Source organism: Lissotriton vulgaris, chromosome 3_1 (assembly GCF_964263255.1).
Source record: "Lissotriton vulgaris chromosome 3_1, aLisVul1.2, whole genome shotgun sequence".
Lineage (NCBI taxonomy): Eukaryota > Metazoa > Chordata > Amphibia > Caudata > Salamandridae > Lissotriton > Lissotriton vulgaris.
In genome coordinates this window covers 1,141,124,154-1,141,143,684 of record NC_141689.1, presented here as the reverse complement: position 1 = coordinate 1,141,143,684, position 19,531 = coordinate 1,141,124,154, and the positions used below count along the sequence as shown (strand labels likewise).

The window sequence follows — 19,531 nt, the reverse complement described above, 5'->3', positions numbered from 1 at the left end:
CGTTGAGGGGAAGACAGCCTACCGGGCTTTGCAGTATCCGTGAGTTGGTCCAAGGAGTATAGAAGCATCTACTACTCTCTTGAGAAACAGCACCTTAGATTCTAAAACCTAGTTCTTTGACACTTTATAGGTTGCTACATTGAGCAGGAAGAAAAGAACCCCCAATACTACGCTTTGGCTCATGAGGCCATTTAGCCTTTATCCATAAGTAAGCACTGTATATATGCGAATTATGTGTTTTCTTCCATCATTCCATTCCAGGGAATCTCATGGCGATTATATTCAATCTATGTGTGTCTTTGTCTATGTGTATGTCTATTTTCTTTTTCTTTTACAGGGTTCTTGGACCTCATTTTGGGTTCTTCATTACCCTCCCATGTATTAACATAGGTTTCTCAAAAGTCAAACTGTGATGTTAAGTTTCATGATGTTATTTTCATTCACAGGTTCTGTACAAATAACGCCAATTGGGCGCAACAGACTTCATTTATTAAAACACGATTAGGTACATTTCACCTTATCTGTTTTTGTAGAGCACACTTTGACATCTACATTTTCATGTGAGTAAGGTGAGGATAATCGTGCATATCCTCGTCCTGAAGAAGGAGTCTTGGTACTCCGAAACATGTCGACGCACTTTCGAGGTTGACGTACCGTAACTAGTAACAAACAACCTCCACCTGCACTTTTTTAACGATACCAGCCGAGGGCTTAATAAAAATTTTTATTATTTTTTCTCTTACGAGCCAGGTATCTTTTTAACCATCACTTTCTATCACCTCACCACTCACAATTATTTCCTTCACACACATCAACACATAGTCCACCTTCAGTGCTCCTACGTAGTCGTGAGTCGTAGCACGCCGCACCTCGTAGAGGGGTGCGAAGACCCCAATGATGAAGCATGACACCAAGGGGCCTGTTGGTGTGTGAGGGGTATTTAAAACAACACTGTGTGCTCCCCACCATTGTAGGGATCACTACCACTACCAGAGTGGATTCCTTTTTGTTTAAATAAAATTACTAGGGGAGACAGAATCCACTTCCTCCTCTCCTTCCCTCCTCTTGTTATTTTCTTAAGCATGTTTTACTCCTGGAAACTATTAAAAAAGTGACAGATAAACCTGGAGAACAATACAATCACTCAAAAATGCTTTGTAAATCAGGACTGTAAAATCCGTAATAATTCACACCCAAGATGAGTAATACAACACCAGTCACAGAAAGGACTTTTTGAATAGTGCAATAAATGTATGTATGTATGTTTGTATGTATTGGTAATCTTTTATAGCGCATGTCTGTCACCCAACGGGTATCCTGGCGCTTTGACTAGAAGGATCCTGCTGCGCACCCTGCTGATTTAAGAACTAGAAAGATGCAGCCCTAGGAAAGAGATGTGTTTTTAAATTTTTCTTAAAAGAATCAAGATCATTCATACTTCTCATACTTCTAGATACATTTAGCGAACGCAGCCTCTGCCATCCTCAGCACAATGTTCTATTGTTTGATCCAGAATTGAAATCAAGCTGTTTTCCATGTAAATATTTTCTTCTCACTAATTCTCATTCTTTTTTCCACAGGGGGATTCAGGGGGTCCTTTTGTTTGCCAATCCAGTGCTGACAAATCAGTTTGGGAGGTTCACGGTATCACCAGTTTTGGAGCCCTAGGCTGTGCTGTGAACAAGAAGCCAAGCGTCTTCACCCGCTCCTCTGCCTACATCACATGGATCGAGCAGCAAATAAAGAAGTACACCTATGAGGTCACAAGTAGGTGCATTTGCTCCTTTGAAATGCATTTGACCAAAAAAAAAAAAATTCTATTGCTACCTTATTAGATGAAGACATGCAGACTGGTTCAAATTTCAGCCACCTTATTTTAGTTTTTATGAGCATTTTAAGGTCACTAGGCTGGCTGGTATTGTGCTTGACAAAATTCCGATGAACTTATATGCATCATATGCTTGGAAAATGGTTATACCAAATGTATACTGCAGTATTACAAAGAATTAGAAGTGTAGTAAAAAAGCAAAATCTCAATATAGATAATTTAGTAGGTCCAGTAAAAATTGGATTCCAATCAGTGTTCTTCAGCAGAACACAAAACAAAATGCTTACACCATTCCAAACAACGTCAGTCATCCCCAACGATCACAGTGTTGCAAAGGACGTCTGCTCATCCTATAAGCCATTTTCATTGAGGGCCACTTTGTCAACCCAGTAGGATCAATGTTGAATCCCACTGTTTTAAAACTGTGGCTAACCCATATAAACTCAGGGCCTCATTTAGAGTTTGGAAGACACTGAAAATCATTATAATTCTTATGAAAATGCTATCCAGTGAGCACAATCCACTGGCAGAATTGTATCCACAATATTATCCCTATGGTGGAGGAAATTCAGTCAATTGGTAGTTCTCCGTATTAAGAGTTTCCTCCAGAGATTGGAGGATTTTAATTTAAATTTTTCTTGAAACTCTAAATGACTCCCAGAGTTCAAAACACAACTTACTACTGCATGAGCAGTAATTTCTTGTTTGCATTGTCCCACAATTCCTCAAAACGGTTGTAAGAGACATAGCTTTCAATTAATTCAATATATATTAGTTATTGTAGCTTTATTAGCTAAGAGTGCTATAATAATGTTTGATATTTTTGTTTAGTAAATATAGCAATTTTTGATGTGATTAAAAAAAATGTAACTAGTATTTTTTATTAAGTAGTTGCTTGTTGATTTTGTAGGGTATCAGAGTGTGAAGTTATTAAAAATATTAAGTCTTTTTTCTATGTTTAGTCCATTTTTATGTTACAATTTAATTGATAATTAAATGCATACATTATTTGTTTTGTTTTAATTATTTTAAATATTGTATTATCGTTTGTCATTTTTAATGTAAAATTTATTTTCTTAAATTTAATTAGTTTGTTTTTTATTTATTAGCAGGTTGTTGGGTTTGGAGGAGATAACAGTGAGAAGTTGTTGACAATATAAATCATTGTTTTTTACTTTTATTAACTTTTTTTATGTTAATAAAATTATTAATTGCTAATAATTATGTCAATTATTTGACAAATTCATATGTTAATTAGTTGCTTTTTTAAATGGATTTTTAATTGGTTGATCAGTTTAGTTATACCATTTTGAGTATTATATTATTAATTTATATTATAATTTGAAACTTGAATATTTTAAATAAATTACATATAATGGTATATATATTCAATATACTTACATTTTTTCACAATATCCAATGCTTTTGGCATGATATTACTTTTTCTCAATATTTTTGCAGACAACATTAGGTCATACAAACTTAGACTATGCACTCATGGAGTGAAAGAGAGAACATACACAGAAGGGTGAAGTAATTATAACATTTGCGATTTGAGAACTGAAATACATACAATTTCAGCTTTTGATTCACAGTCAAGGATAAAAGTGTCTGAGATGCCTCTTCCTTGCTCTCTCATTCTCTGATCACTTTAGGCAGCGTGTGCACCAGTAATGCTATTCTTGAAGAATGCAAGAAAATGTGTCTTTCATTAAGAAACTAACTCATTCAAGGATCAAATTTCTGAATGATTTGTTTTATATAAATCAATCAATCAGTAGATGTGTGGAGCACTACTTGTGAGGGTATCCCAGCACTGTATGTGTGTAGGGCACGGTACCTTGGTTTTGCAGTGAAAGTTGAACTGAAGCATGCTCCAATTGTGCTGCTTCCAGGGGGTTGATATTTTAATCTCACATCTGCCCCCTATTAAAAAAATTGATATCATAAAAAATTGAGATGCATGCACTGAAAATTTTAAAAACACTGAAAAATCCCTTTCTCTAAGGATGAATCATGAATACAACAACTAAAGAGACACACCCAAAGCGTGCCTGGTGGTGGGCATGTCTGTGTCTCATTGACTGCACAAGATACAAGGGCTTCTAGAAATCATACGTAAGATATTAAAAATAAGTCAGATGAAAATTTTGGCAAATGTTTTCTACCAAATATGATAAACCACAGATGTGCTTTTATCATGAGGAATGATATCTCTAGTGACAGATTACAGTTGCCCTTTTGACTGCTGTTGGGGTAGTAAAATAAAGCAATTATCAAAGTTCAATGGGCCCTCAGGGCTCTGGGACTGGTGCCACTGCACCTGCTACACGAATGGTAGCTATGACCCACGATAGATACTATGAACTACGGGTGTCAACCATTCACTAATAATGATAAGTTAGTTGCAACAAAATATACTTCGATTATATTCTCTGATGGCCCATCATGCGTTCCCCTAGAGACCAATGTTATCCGGTGTGATTGCAGGAAGGGAGTCGGAGATGGCGGCTGCTGTATTTTAGGTGTCTTCATATTTTCATCTCCTACGTTCGTCCTTGCAATGTTCTTCATTCTAAGAGAAGGAGGATCATTGGCAGATAAATTTAAACTAGGTTAAGTAGTCGTTGCAGGCACGCCCTCATGACTACTTGTCGGTATCTAGCCTTGATCTTGTATTTGGACCTGGAGTTGATTGCTGTTCTTCTTTGGTTTGTGTATTTGCTCTGTTTTGTCCTCTTGTACATCTTCTAATGAACATGTTCTTCCTTTGGCAGCTTCTGGATGTGGTGGTGCAAAAGATTTGAACGCGACTGAAGGAAGCCTCACATCAATGAGTTACCCTTCCAACTACAAAAATAACGCTAGTTGCATGTGGTACATCACGGCTCCGGCAGGCAAAGTCGTCCACCTCCATTTTACTCATTTCTCATTGGAGGACAGCACAGGGTGCACCAACGACAAAGTCAGCATCTCTGATGGGTTAAGCAGTCTGGGTAAGACCAAATTCAGGCTTTTCATCTAACGGTGAGAAATGAATGTAGGTTGCAACAAAAAAGAAGTGAAACATCAGGGCAGATTTACCAAAATATAGCGCTATGCAGGGCAGAAACCAAAGTTCTTGCGCAAGGGTGAGAGCAGCAGCCTCAACATGGCCTGCTGCTGTTCTCTTGTCCTGCCTTGGTGCACAAACAGGCTGCAGAGTGCCACATCAAGCTGCAAAGATGTATGTTTGACACTTGGCATAGATTTGGTATTAGAACAATACCAGTCCAGTACAAAATCATATGCCTAGACAATTTTTAAAAACATTTCACACATTGGATGGGTTTGGTACAGTGTAGCACACGTGCAATATATGAACTGTTTGTAGAAATAAATATATTTCTCCAATGTTATGCCTAATTAAAGGAACTGTAATTTTTTATGCAAAGTCTAGTCTGACAATTTTAGTAGATAGCGCTTTGTGTAAAATAAATATAGGTGCTTGCACAGGAATGACCGCGAACCGGGTGCATAGCACAGGCCTCTGCGGCCTCTGTGGCAGAGGGGTCCCCCAAACCTGAAGGCGCTCCCAAACCTGTCAGTGGGGCCCCATTAGGGCCCATTGGCAATTAATATCTGTGTGATGTGGGAGACTTAGGGCTCTTCTTCAAATTCTACCAGGGGGCTCACCATTTGACGTTATGCCGCTGCCAAGTAACACCCATGTAACACCCTCTCAACACAAAGTGGTGCAAAGATCTGAAAACCAGCATTTTTCCAACACAAAACCAATTGCGCTGGAAAGTTTAGAAACTTTCAAGACTATGCTCCTCTTTGCGTGACTTTACTGCGGTGCAAAGTCCTAATAAATCTACGCCATCCTTTCTAGAAATTAGAGAAATTGCAATGAATGAACCAAGCAGGAAGAATGTATCTAATCCTTGCTAGTACTAATATTGCATTTTTAAATATTTCATGCATTGCTTGAGTTGCAGGTCATATTATGGTATTGTAAGCATGAGTGGTGTCTATGTACTGCCTGTTCTAAAGATCTACAATGCAGCTGCCCTCTGCATGCCTGGGGGGGGCCCACTGCCAGTTCGAGTCAAAACTTTGGGGCAGATTTACGGGGACTGGTGCATCCCTGAATATCAGCAGGGATGCGCCAGTAAAGATGTGACACGCAGGAATACCCTTGCGCCACCACGGATGCGTCACATTTACAATACAATGCACCGTGGCGCAAGGAGAGCCAGATGCGTGTCTCTTCTTCTGGCATAAGGGCAGCGCATTGCTGGAGTCGTGTCGCAAGCGCGACATGACTCCAGCAATGCTCAGGGGCGCCCTATGCCTAACATGCTGCGTCACTCCTTACGCCTGCTTCAAGCAGGCGCAGGGTTTTTACGCAGCATCGATGTAAAAGTGACTAGGTGAAATCTTGTAGATTTCACTGCGTCACTTTCACGACGCTTCCTTGTGACGGAACTCCCACCCTGTATACATTATACCTGACACAGGTATAATGTTCCGCAGGGCTTTACTACGTGACACATCTCACTAGATGTGTCATGTTGTGAATCTGTCGCATGGAGGCTCATTGTTTACGACAACGCTGCGTCACAGAAGTGACGCAACAGTGTCGTACATATGTCGCAAGGGGCTTGTAAATCTGCTCTTTTGTGTGGGCAAAACATATATGTCTCTCTGTCGGAGTTTCAGGGTGCTCGATATTCCAATGTTGTGATGACACCAGTCCCAGTGTCTGCCTATTCCCAAGAGTGAATGGCTTTCTGGTCCTACATCAAAATGCATCTGTCTTCCTGTCCCATTTCCCTCAGTCTCCAAGGTTGTTTAATAAGAGTAATGTGTTTGCAGAGTGCCATTGCACTGGTTTCCCTCGTTTAGATGTGTCTTCTAGACCCAGTACCAGCGTGTTCCTTAGTCCTGTGTTAGTGTCTGTTATTTCTCCCTATTCTCCCTGTTCTGATATCACCTTGTTCCTCCTCCAGTGCCCCCTGTCCCAAACTAATTGTATTCCCCCTCCCTGTAACATCATATATGTTTGAGTGTAGTTGTTACTGTTATTAAGAATGTCAAATGCAAAAAGATCAATTGATGGACAGAATGCAGAACAATGTCATACATTTACCCCAGTACAAAGATCTGGGCCTAAATCCATCGTTTTTTATTATCCCAATGCCATTCCAGATTGAACCCAACCACATTCAAACTACTCTTGACCCTGCTCCCAATGGGAAAAGTCCACCCTGAACTGCCAGGCTAGGTCCTCCCTGGACTGGAAACAGGCATCCTAGGACCAGTTGCGGGGTTTCACCCCTCATCAGCCAGGATAGCTTGACTCCTGTGGCATGGAGAGCTCGGGACCCACGTCTGGGCATACCCGTCCCACTCAGGGTGACAAATGCAAAAAGAACAATTAATGGACAGAGGGGCAGGGTCAAGACGGATTTGCATATGGCTGGCTCCAAACTGGGGTGGCATGGCGAGTAAAAGAACAATGGATTTAACCCAGATCCTTGTGACTGGGGTGAATGTTTGCATTGTTCAACATTCCATAAGTCATTTGTATCTTTTTAGTTTGTCGCCCTAAGTGGGAAGGTTATGCCCAGATGTGGGTCCCGTGCTCCCCGCACCACTAGATTCAAGCTAGCCTGGCTGATATGGGGTGATGCTCCGAAACCGGTCCCAAGATGCTTGTTTCTGGTCCAGGAAGGACCTGGCTTGGCAGTTCAGGCTGGACTGTTCCCATGAGGGGCAGGATCAAGACTGATTTGCATATGGCTGGGTCCAAACTGGGGTGCTGTAGTGAGCAAAAGAATGATAAAACCAGATCCTAGTGACTGGGGTGAATGTTTGCATTGTTCATTTGTATCCTTTGAGTTTGTCTCCCTAAGTGGGAAGGTTATGCCCAGACGTGGGTCCAGTGCTCTCTGTACCACTAGATTCAAGCTAGCCTGGCTGATATGGGGTGATGCCCCGAAACCAGTCCCAGGATGCTTGTTTCTGGTCCAGGAGGGCCTGGCTTGGCAGTTCGGGCTGGACTATTCCCATGAGGGCAGGGTCAAGACTGATTTGCATTAGGCTGGGGCCAAACTGAGGTGGTGTGGTGAACAAAAGAACAATGGATTAAAACCAGATCCTTGTGACTGGGTGAATATTTGCATTGTTCAACATTCCATCCATCATTTGTATCTTTTTAGATTGTCACCCTAAGTGGGAAGGATATGCCCAGACATGGGTCCAGTGCTCCCTGCGCCACTAGATTCAAGCTAGCTTGGCCAATGAGGGGTGATGCCCCGAAACCGGTCACAGATAGGTTGTTTCTGGTCCAGGGAGGACCTGTCTTGGCAGTTCAGGCTGGACTGTTCCCATGAGGGACAGAGTCAAGACTTATTTGCATATGGCTGGGTCCAAACTGGGGTGGTGCAGTGAGCAAAAGAACAATGTATTAAACCCATATCCTTGTGACTGGGGTGAATGTTTGCATTGTTAAACATTCCGTCCGTCATTTGTATCTTTTGATTAAGAATGTCAAGGCTCAATTGTGCATCGAAAGCCAGAGCCCCGCCTTCTTGATGTACTCCACTGGTGTTTGTGGGCACAGGGTCTTCAGAGGAGACTTCCTGGCTATATAATCACGTGTGGTGGTGGGGCTTGTGAGAGGGTCATATCACACTCATGCATATAAGGGAAAGGCACACACAAACCAGTTTGTGAATAGAAATAGATGTAAATAGAAACAGATAGACATACAACAAATGATATTAAAAAAAAGAAAGTAAGGGGGGAGGAGCCAGGCCGGCGACCGCGATGGGCGCTTAGGCGCCCGGCTCCGTAAACCTTTCCGCCTCGCGCCCTTATCCTGTCCGTCATCCTGTGCCCGCATCACAGTATCGTGCGTGTGAATGGATGTAGCCGCCGACCGTGTGCCTCCGGGATCCCTACCTGCCCCGACGCCGGAGATATGCTCTATTTTTTCCCGCGGCCTGAGAGGACGTCGGAGCCGGGACCTGGAGTGGGACGCTGTGCTGACCGCCGACACAACAATGGCGGCCACCAGTTGTGAAGCCTGACCGATCGCCCCGAGCGGGGTTACAGCTTGCCCCGATTTTCTGCTCGTGTCTCTATTCTGACATTGGTGCCGCGGAGCGGTCCCGACCCACCATCGTACGGGCTGCTGCTCCCAGAGGGGGATTGCTCACTGCAGCGGCCATCGGACTTAGAACCCAGCCATTCCCGACGCCGGTGGGACTTCCCCGAACCGTGCAGGAGAATACTTTCATTGCTGGCGGGACCCGCCGGGTGGTGTCGGTGGCTCGGATTGCTGCGTCCAACTTCCTTGGCTTGTTTGTGGCGTCATGCACTCCCCCTCACCTTTGTCTGGGGCCCGCTCCCGGTCTTCCACATTGTTGGATGCTGACCGAGAGGCAGTTCGCGATGGTAACTCCTGGCCTCGGCTGCCCCAAGGAGATGGAATGAATGCAGCTGGGAGGTGTGCTGGCATCGAGGCGCAGTGCGAAGGGCTGATGGTTGGCGACCTGGTTCTGGCCCTTGGCGCCCTCCGTGGTGCTCTACAACGGAACGCACGGAACCTGGGGGACAAGCTGGACGCCATTACTGCCTCCCCGAGGAAGGAGGCGCCATTCGTATCCTGTGCGACTGCCACTTTGCCTGTTTACACATCAGAGGGCTGCGTCTTTGATACCCTATCGACCACAGAAACTGTGGGAGACCCGACTCATACAACTCTTAGCTGGCCACCGAGAGTTTCCTCTGAGCCGGGGATCACTGGATCTGTGACACCGAAGGGGTCAGCCGTCCATGTAACACCTTTGAGTGCTCTGACGAGGTTCCGACGGTGCAATGGAACTGTTCCTACTACTCAATTACTGAAGGCCCCGTACACAGTCCCGCTGCGATGTTTGGTGAACATATTGATGTGGCTTGATCTACGCGTTTACTTTATTCAACATGGCCGACTGTTCTCCTCACTCTGGATGCCTGAGTCTCCCGGAACAATCTTTTCGGACACTGACTGGTTGCTGCACATGGGTGAGCTTGATAGGGTGGGCCAGGGGTAGAGGAGACTCCACTGGGCAGAGACTGCTAATGGACTGATGGAAGTGGTTGAGACTCGGAAACATTTTAACTATGTAATTTTGCGGGCTGACAATGTATCTTCTTACCCTCTTGCGGATAGATTGTTTCTGATTTAGTATGATTCATTGTGTAGAGGGTTGGCGCGGGGTGTGGTGGGGCCGGGAGCTGGCCTGGAGATCCTCCTCCACTTCATTCGTGACTATTTGTTTTTCCTTTCATGTACTCGTTTTCTTTTGGGGGATTTGGTTCTTTAGGGCGACAGGCACACTGCTAGGGGGGGTGGGCCATAGCCATCTGCAGGAGTGCAGGGTGGGGGGTTGGGGGGATGGGTCTTCTTCGCTTTGTCCTTTATTGTTTCTGTGGCCTATTTTCTTTTCTTTCTCTTCTTCTTACCACGTTTCTTTTCTGCTTCTATCTAAATTTCGGGCCTCTGTTTTTTGGGCGACAGGCACACTGCTAGGGGGGGGGGCAGGCCGTAGCCTCTGCATGCGTGCAGGGTGAGGGGTTGGGGGGCGGGGTTTTCTGTTTGTTTCAGTTTCTATGGGCCTTATTTTTCCTCTCTCTTTCGTGGTTCTTCTCACTTTTTCTTTCTTTCTTGGGTCAGTATGGTGGCTAGGTGTAGCGCTGCTTATCGTTTCTGTTGTTAGTTTTACCGCTAACATTAGTTAAGATGTTCCACGTTTATGGGGTGGGTAATGACCAGTATGTACTGTGAATATATACTATTATCCTGATACGTATCTTTGTATGCTGATCGTCCGATTGTTACCCTTCGTTTTGTTGATACTCTGCTGCGATCATTGCCCAGTGTGTGCTTTCGGTGGATTGAATTGCGTCTGATCCTTCTTATCTAAAAGTTAACCTAATTTATCCTGTACTCAGCGGTCACTTTTCCCATACGTAATGTTTCGAACACTTGCTGCTTTTCGTCTCTGGGACTGCTGGGCTGTTTTAAACTTGCTTTTTGTGCTACAAATTGATTTCGAGGCCGGCCAGAATGGTTGTGGGCCCGTACCTGTATGCTTATGTTGCACAATAAAGGTTTCAAAAATTAAAAAAAAAAAAAAAAAAAAGAGAGTAAGGGAAGGTCTAAATTCATGAAATATGTTTTGCGCAACATAATACATTACATAGAAAAGCAATGTTATTGTGAAATATTTTTTTGAAATGTGAATGGGGGCATATTTACTAACATTTCACACAAATGGAACACAGCAAGGCAAGTTGCTGTGCTGCGTGAATGGGAAACAATTGAACGACATCATATTTACAAAAGATAGAGGGACTCATTTAAGAGGTTTTGTTGCAGGGCAGTGCCACAAGGATCTTGCTGCTCTGCCCTGCATCTAGAGGAAAGGGCAGGAATGCTCAGTATCTAAAATATAGGGTACATTCCTGCTCTTTTCCCAAACGCTGGCGCACAAAGGGCTGCCATGTGCAATCTCAGACACCTTTGCACCTCTTTCTGTATTCTGCAGCACACTTAGATTAAGGAAAAAACAAGGAGAAATTAAAACATTTCTCCATATTGTGCCTCCCTAACACCACCCCCAGGGTGGGGTTAGATTCTGACGCATTCCCAAGTTTATGATTCCTCATAAATCTGGGAATGCTTCAGATTCCATGGGTGTTGCGTGGGAACACCCACAGCAACACCCATGGAATGCCCCTTTCACTCAGTGTTCTGCGTAAAAGGAGCAAATATTTGCAAAGCCATAAAAAGCCACATAAGTGGCTTTATGTGGCCTTGAAAATGTGCCGTGGCACATCGCGCCACCAGAACATCAAAAAAGTGACATTCCTGTGGCACAAAAGTGCTGCAGGGGGCTCAAAAATGAGGCCCATTGTATTCTTTTTTTAGTTTAGAAAGCTTTATTCAATAAAATATACAGAGTAAAACATCAGTACAACAAAGGAATTAATGATAACTTGCAAAACTAATGTATGAGAGAGGCAAGAAAATAGAGACTATATACATACTATATGGAGCATTTTGGGGGGATTTTCGTTTAAAGAAGAAGAAGAAAAAGAGAAAGAAGGAGAAGAAAAGGATAGAAAGAGAAAGAGAAAAAGAAAAAGAAAAGAAGCAACATATCAACAATCAAGTGTAACATTTGAAATATAATAAAATTATCAAACTGCATGTCTGGAAACAAAATGAGTAAGTGGTAACCATCACAAGTCCTTTTTGATTAATAAGGGTAGAGTGGTGGCATATGCACGATCAAGTCTGTGATGATGACATAATAAATTCCACCAAGCAGTATATGAAATTTTAGAAGTATCCTTCCAGTTGGTTGTGATGATCTGAAAGGAAATGGCTTTAAACAAATCTATAAACTTTCGGACGTTACAAGAAACATTCCAAAGAGGAGAGGAGCCACCCAAGAAAGTATGCACAATGTCAAAAGATAGATCTGTATTTAAAATATCATTAAGCTTAGACCATGTATGAGACCAAAGGGATTTAACTAGGGGACAATAAAAAAACATATGAAAAAAGTCACTTTTAGCGTGTGTGCATGACCAACAAGTCTTGGAGTCAATTAGTTTTAAATTGTAAAGATCAGAGGGAGTGAAAAAGAGTCTATTATAGAAGAAATACAAAGTCTGTGTAATGCTTGCAGAACTGGAAACTGTATGAATTTTTAACCAGATAGAATCCCAGGTTGGGGTGAAAAACTCCTGGGCCAAATCTCGTTCCCATATGAGTTCTAGTTTGGATTTGACCTTAACAACCTGCAAAGAAGAAAGCAACTTATATATAGCAGCAGCTTTCAGAGGAGTAGAAAAGTCTGGTGAGAGAGAGAGGGTCGAACCAAAGGTGGGCAAAGGAGTGTGTTGAGAAAGCATTGAGGTAAGGGCCTTTTTTAATAAGAGGTATTGGGAGGAGTGTATATTCTAGAGTTGAAAGGAATCACGAAGGATTGGAAAATCTATCAGTGAATTGTTCTCAATTACCATTGTATTCTTTAGCTCTCCCAGCTCTGGCGCACTTGTGGTTGCCTAGCACCAATTCAGGCACCCTTGCACCATGATGCAAGGATGTCTGCGTTATGGGCAGCATTGTTTTAGTGCAGGAAGGAATACCATTCTATACAACAACAATCCGTAGATACCATTTCCTTTGTGTGTGCTGCAAAATGCATCACATATAGAAAGAAAAAGTAATAAGGAGAAATTAAGATATCTCTCCAAGTTACTCATCTCTGCAGTAGGCACATGTTTTTGCCGCAATCCTAAGCAGGTTTATTGTCTTTTTTTTTTGTTGTAAATATCTTTTTATTGCAGCAAGGTCATTGATACATACAGTATATTCGAGCCATTTCCCTTGGCGCTCAATTAATGCGCAACTTCCCCACACCTGTGTCACACAGCCATTCAGCTCACACCCCGGAGGTTGAGCGGCAATACCATGGGGAAAAAGCTGCGCTGGAGAATACTGTGCTGGTTCATAACTACCAGGCGGTTGGGAAATGGCAGTGCTGCTTTTCAGTCCTCACGCTCCCTCTTCCGTGCCCCAAGTCCAGTTGAACCAAGAGTCACTCTTTACCCTTACTGAACAGCCATCCCCCCGTCCCCCCCAACTCTCCCATCCCCGCCTACCACCCTCCCCTCACCCAGAACCTACCAGAACCGCCCCCCCCCGCCCCCGCCCGGACCCCCCACCCCCCCAGGCGTGCTAGAGTACCACCGAACCGAGTCCTCAACCCTCCCGGCTAAACCAGATCCGAAGCAAAGCACCAGGATTTATCAGCAACCATCCGTAAGTCATCACAATGGAATGCAAATAGGGGAGCAGCAGAGGGGGCCTAAGTCATCCCCACGTCAGGCGGGCGCACCGCCGGAGCCGGGCTATGCACCGGGGAGTCCTCCTCGTCCATGTCCAGGAGCGTGAGGTCGAGGACCAGCCCCTCCCACGCCCTGGCCCTCTCCAGTGCCACGTCATTGCCTCCCCTGAGCGCGGCCTGCAGACGAAGCTCTCCCTCACACCGGGCCCATTTATGCAGCTCAGCCTTCCAGCGCTCTACCGTGGGGCCCCTGGTCACCTTCCATTGGAACGTAATGGCCCGCTTCCCCAGGAGGAGCCCCAGGTCCAGAAATTCGCTAGTAACCTTGTTTTTTGATGTGTGTGGGAACCAGTGCAGGATGCAGTGTGCCATGGTGGGTTGCAGGTCCCTCTCCGTTACCTCCCTCAGAACCTCCACTACCTCTCTCCAAAAGGAACCCAGCTCAGGACAGGACCAGAACATGTGTTGGAAATCGGCGAGATCCGCCGGGCAACGTGGGCAGGACGCCGGGTGGGCCGGGAAGTATTTATGTAGTTTGTCAGGGGTCAGGTAGGCCCTGTGTAGGACATAAAAGTGCACCAGCTGCAACCTCGCGTTGCGCGTCCCGTTTCGGGCCCTTTCCAGTATGCCATTCCATGCCTCCTCGGGGATCTCAGTCGCCAAGTCAGCCTCCCATTTCGCCTTCAAGGCCAGCAGTGGGGCGACGGACTCCGAGACCATGCGTCGATATAGGCACGTGACAGCCTTGACCGTCCCCGCCATCATCACGACGTACTGGCAGCCCAGAGACAGCGGCGGCTCCAACATGCCCGCCTTCCAGTGTTTGCGGATCGCCGCCGTTAGTGCCGCGTGAAGGAGGAAGTCCCCTCCCGCCAGCTCAAAGCGGTCCTTCAGGAGGTCGAAGGGCAACAGCGCCCCGTTTTCGTAAAGGTCGCCCATGGATGACAGCCCCTGCTGGTCCCAACCATCTAGCCCGCGCCACGAGCCCCCATGCGGAAGTGCCCCGCAGAGTTTAAGTGGGATCTCAGGTGCGTACGGAACCGTAATACCGCTCCTTCGGCGATATCTGTTCCAGCGTTTTCGGGCCGTCGCAAATTCCTGAGTGAGGTGGAAATCTCCCATCTGAAGTCCCAGGACAATTCGGGACAACACCTGGACCGGGCCCGCCGGTTCTCCTTATCCGTCCTCCCCTTTTCTGGCTCTTGCCACCCACTGCGTTAGCCATTGCAGTTGCGCCGCCAGGTAGTAGAGCTCATAGTCCGGCACTGCCAGTCCTCCATCCGCCCGAGGGCGGAGAAGTGTGGCATGCGCCACCCTGCGCCTGCCCGCCCCCCACAGAAAGCCGATAACCATCGATCGCAGCCGCCGAAAGTAGCTCGCCGGGATCCAGATCGGGAGGGTCCCGAAGAAGTAAAGCAGCCGCGGCAAGGTCCCCATCTTGAGTAGCGCCACTCTCCCCATGAGTGACAATGGGAGCGTGCTCCAAAAGTCAAAGTTCCCTTTAGTGTGCCTGATTGCCGACCCGATATTTCCCTCAAGGATATCCGCCCTGTCATGGAAGATCGAGGTGCCAAGGTATCGCAGGCTCCTCTCCTCCCACGTCACGCCCTCCGTGGTTTGTGGGCATATTCTCCGTGGGCGGGCTGGGAATAGGTGGGACTTCGCCCAGTTCACTCGGAGGCCCTATACTCTGCTCAACGATTGTAGGAGGGTCTTAGCTCCACGCAGGGAGTCTGCCGAGTTCGCCAGGAACATCAGCAGATCATCTGCGTACAATGCGATGTGGTGTACCTGTCCATAGACGTCCAGGCCCTGATACGCCCGGCCCAGCCGGGCTCGCACCGCAAGGGGTTCGACAGCCAGGGCAAACAGCAGGGGGGAGAGAGGACATCCCTGGCGGGTGCCCCTGCCCACCATGCACATCTCAGAGATAACCCTCCCAGTTCTGACCCTCGCCGTCGCGTTCTGGTAGAGCAGCATCGTCCAATTTACAAAGCTTTCGCCGAGGCCCAGCGTGCGCAGAACGTGGAAGAGATAAGGCCATTCCAGGCTGTCAAAGGCCTTCTCCATATCGACAGCAAACACCACTGCCTCGTCGCCGTCATAGGTGTCAGCCTCCAGTACATGTAGGAGTCGCCGCACATTGAGCGCCGTATTGCGGGTCGGGATGAAGCCCGACAGGTCCGCGTGAACCAGCATGGGCATGTGGGGGAGCAATCGCGTCGCCAAGATCTTACTTAAAATCTTGTAGTCCAGGTTGAGCATGGACAGTGGGCGGTACGCTGTTCTGTCCCACGGTTGCTTGCCCGGTTTCAGCAGGGGGACGATCAGCGCCTCCCCCGTGGTCGCAGGAAGACGACCCAGCCGCTTCGACTCGTTGTATAGCCACGTCAGCCGGGGCGCAAGGAGATCAGCATAGGTGAGATAAAATTCCGTTGGGAATCCGTTGGTGCCCGGCGTCTTGTTCCTCGCCATGCTCTTGATGGCGACTCGCACCTCTCTCTCCTCGATCTTGTCCTCAAGCCGCTTCCCGTCCTCCTCTCCCAGTTCCGGCAGGTCAAGATCCTCCATAAAGGCCTGGAATTCCTCCAGCGATGGGAGGACCCTGCTGCGGTAGAGTTCCGTGTAGTAGTCATAGAACAACTCATTGATCCCCTGTTGATCAAATCGCGCCGCCCCCGCGTGGTCCCTGAGCTCAAGGATGACCGAGCTCCGGCGAGCCGGATTGGCCAGCCAGGCCAGAAGAGCTCCTGACTTGTCACGTTCCGAGTGCGCTCGCGTAAGGTAGGCCTTGTAGTCAAAGCACCGGAGGCGCTCCACCGTTGCCGCCACCGCCTCTCGCGCCTCCAGCAGGGCCTTGTGAGTGTCCGGCTGTTCAGGCCTTGCCCTCTCCAGCCCCCGCAGTGTCTCGTCCTCTTTCGCGATTTCCTCCAGTAACGTTCTCCGCACCCCCGATGACGTCGCAATGCACTGGCCCCGCATCACAGATTTGAAGGCGTCCCATTCCGTCGCAGCTGAGCCCGCCGTGCCCACCTGGAAGTACGCTTCGATGCCCGAGGCTATTGTGGTTCGGAAGAGCTGGTTGTCTAGTGCCTCAGGGCGGAGTTTCCAGGCTGGGATCCTCGGGCGGAATTGCGACCAGCGCATCCGCACGAGAAGCGGGTTATGGTCAGAGATCGAGCGCGTGAGATACTCACTGTGGCACACCTCTGCGTGCATGTCCTGGGAACACAGGAAGGCATCTATGCGGACGTGCAATTCATGGAGAGCGGAGAAGAACGAGTAGTCCCTGTCCGACGGGTGGTTAGCCCTCCAGGAGTTGACCAGTCCCCACTGGCGTTGCCAGGCGGAACGCGCAAGTGCAAGCTTGCCAGCTGGTGCATTCGGTAGGGGAGGGTGCGATCTGTCCAGGGCAGTGTCAGTCACACTATTAAAGTCGCCGCCCAGGAGCAAGGGTTCCACTAAGAACGGGGCCAGTTTGTTGGACAGTAGAGAGAGAAATGCAGGCTGGTCCACATTCGGGGCGTACAAACAACCCAGATTAAGGTCCCTCCCATCCAGCTTGCCTCGTATCATTATGTATCTCCCCTCCGTGTCAATTACCTGCTGTGTGCACTGGAAAGGTACCCCCGCCCGTATCCAAATGGCCACCCCCCTAGCATAAGCAGAGTAGCCAGTGTGATAGACCTGCCCCCTCCAACGTCGCTGCAGCGCCTTCCCTTCCTTAGCTAGCAGATGCGTTTCCTGAAGGAAGGCGATGTGAATGCCCCGCCTGACTAGATAGGAGTGGATCTTGTGTCGCCTATGCATCGAGTGTATCCCCCTTACGTTCCATGTGAGACATTTGTAGCCTAAGTCGGATCCCATGGTAGAGTCCACCGTGTCCTATCTACTCTCTCAGTGACCCCCCCAGCACGCCCAGGTCCCACCCCCGTCCCTCCCCCCAACTTGTGAAGCAGGTTTATTGTCTTTAGGAAATATTGGATAGCATATAATTCCATGGATGGATGCATGGAAACGCCCATGCTCCACCCATGAAATGCCTACTACAACAAAATGTAATGCAATGCAGCACACACAGCTGCATTACACTACATTTATTTACAAAGTCATGCAAGATGGCTCAAATAGCCCCTTTAACAGCTTTGTAAATCTTACTAAAGTCTTTGTGCTGCCTAGAGAGGCCATGCACAATGTAATAACAATGCAAAGGCTTACTAAATCTGGGCCTAGATGTTTTGCAAAATGATGTTATCACATGGAACATTTAGTGCAACATGCCTTGCTTAATGCAATGTGTACGAGTATTACAGTGACCCTGACTAAGGACCAGCCAAGAATTTTTGATTGTAATACAATTAGTTGTATAATTTTTGTATTATACTTACTTATAAGGGCTTTTAGTCTGCCCTCTTCATACACTGGCCTGTTGTGTCTTTCACATTTTTCCACCCTCTACATAATATAGCATAAAGCACTGAGTCAGCACACCACACCCATTGACTGACTTCAATGTAAGTGATGGCATTCTTCACTTTCACACGGACCACCTCCACACAAAAGGTAGTTCTCTTCAGTGCCACGGACTACTAAGTCAAAGTAAACGTTTTGAGACCAAAAATATTTTTGCTTTTAACCAATGTGGGTTTTTTTTAGAATGGTGAGGGCCTTTTAGCCTCACCAACAATAAAGTTTTGCAAAAAGCATGACAAAGCAAACAGTTATTGACAAAGTCACATGGTTATCAGCAACACCAGTCAAATTGGCTTTGCCAGTGCCGTTTTATTCTTGTAATCGGACTCCAAAGTCAATCCTGCTGAGTTCTTTTGGACAGAAAGCACTTATACTTAAAATGAAATACAGCTTTCTTGATCTGGCATATGTCGAACCACTGGAAATATGTGTGTCTGGGGGTGCAGCTTTTTATGCATAGTTGTGGATTTGTTGCATTTGTCAAGTAGTCCATCATCTGGTGCATAATCTTCAGATTTTAACTAAAGAAACGTTGCTTTAGCTCAAACTGATCAGAAGTTACTTAAAACATCACAAATTGTGTGTGTGTGCGGTGAAGGCCCATGGCAAAGGTTCCGTGATCACTTTTCGTTGCTCGATTTTTTGGTTGTTAATCTGGTACTAATGAGGTGATAGCTTTGCCCCAACAGTATTATCATGTGTGTAAATCACTCAATAATTAAGTAATGCTATACAAATTGCAGCATTATGAGGCATAATTTGCCTTTTCTATCTCCATAATTTAGTCAAGCCTTCCACATAATTTTGTGGTCCTCTGCCACATAATTCCAGTTACCCAGGCCATATTGTCTCAAGTGCCAATCATAAATGCAACCAATGTGTTTTCCATGAAGTACTTCCATGTTAGCTTTGAATAGACACAATCTTTCTTCTGTGGCAAATATAACAAGGATACATTCCCAGATTTACTAATGTTTCTGAAACATTGTTTCAGAAAACACAGCACAGCATCCAAATCTTTCGCAATGCATTGCACAATCAGGAAAACACAGTGCAGAGCTTTATCAACAAGTATTGGTCTGCTGCTGGCATCATCCCCAGTTGAACCACTCAAACAAGACCACCTTGAGTGATGCACAGCCTCTCACAATGGTTCAGAGTTTAGTTTGCACTGTTTAACATAGGATTTGTACTGGAGGTATATCTTTCTGGTACAAATACCTAGGCATAGACAAACTCAGAAGTATCCCATGGATTAGATGTATGTTGTGCACTGCAGCACAAATGCAATGTGTCATAGGTCTGGCGTTAGTCAGTACACTTTGATTTTACT

General features: G+C 46.3%; 1 protein-coding gene across 1 annotated transcript in view; it reads left to right on the top strand.

Moving 5' to 3' along the window:
- Positions 1–19,531, top strand: part of LOC147727573 (ovochymase-2-like) — a 455,363-nt gene that overhangs the window by 302,230 nt on the left and 133,602 nt on the right. Inside the window, exons 16-17 of the mRNA XM_086961618.1 lie at positions 1,581–1,767; positions 4,606–4,824. Coding sequence (XP_086817744.1) covers positions 1,581–1,767; positions 4,606–4,824 — 406 coding nt within the window. The remainder of the gene's footprint in view (positions 1–1,580; positions 1,768–4,605; positions 4,825–19,531) is intronic.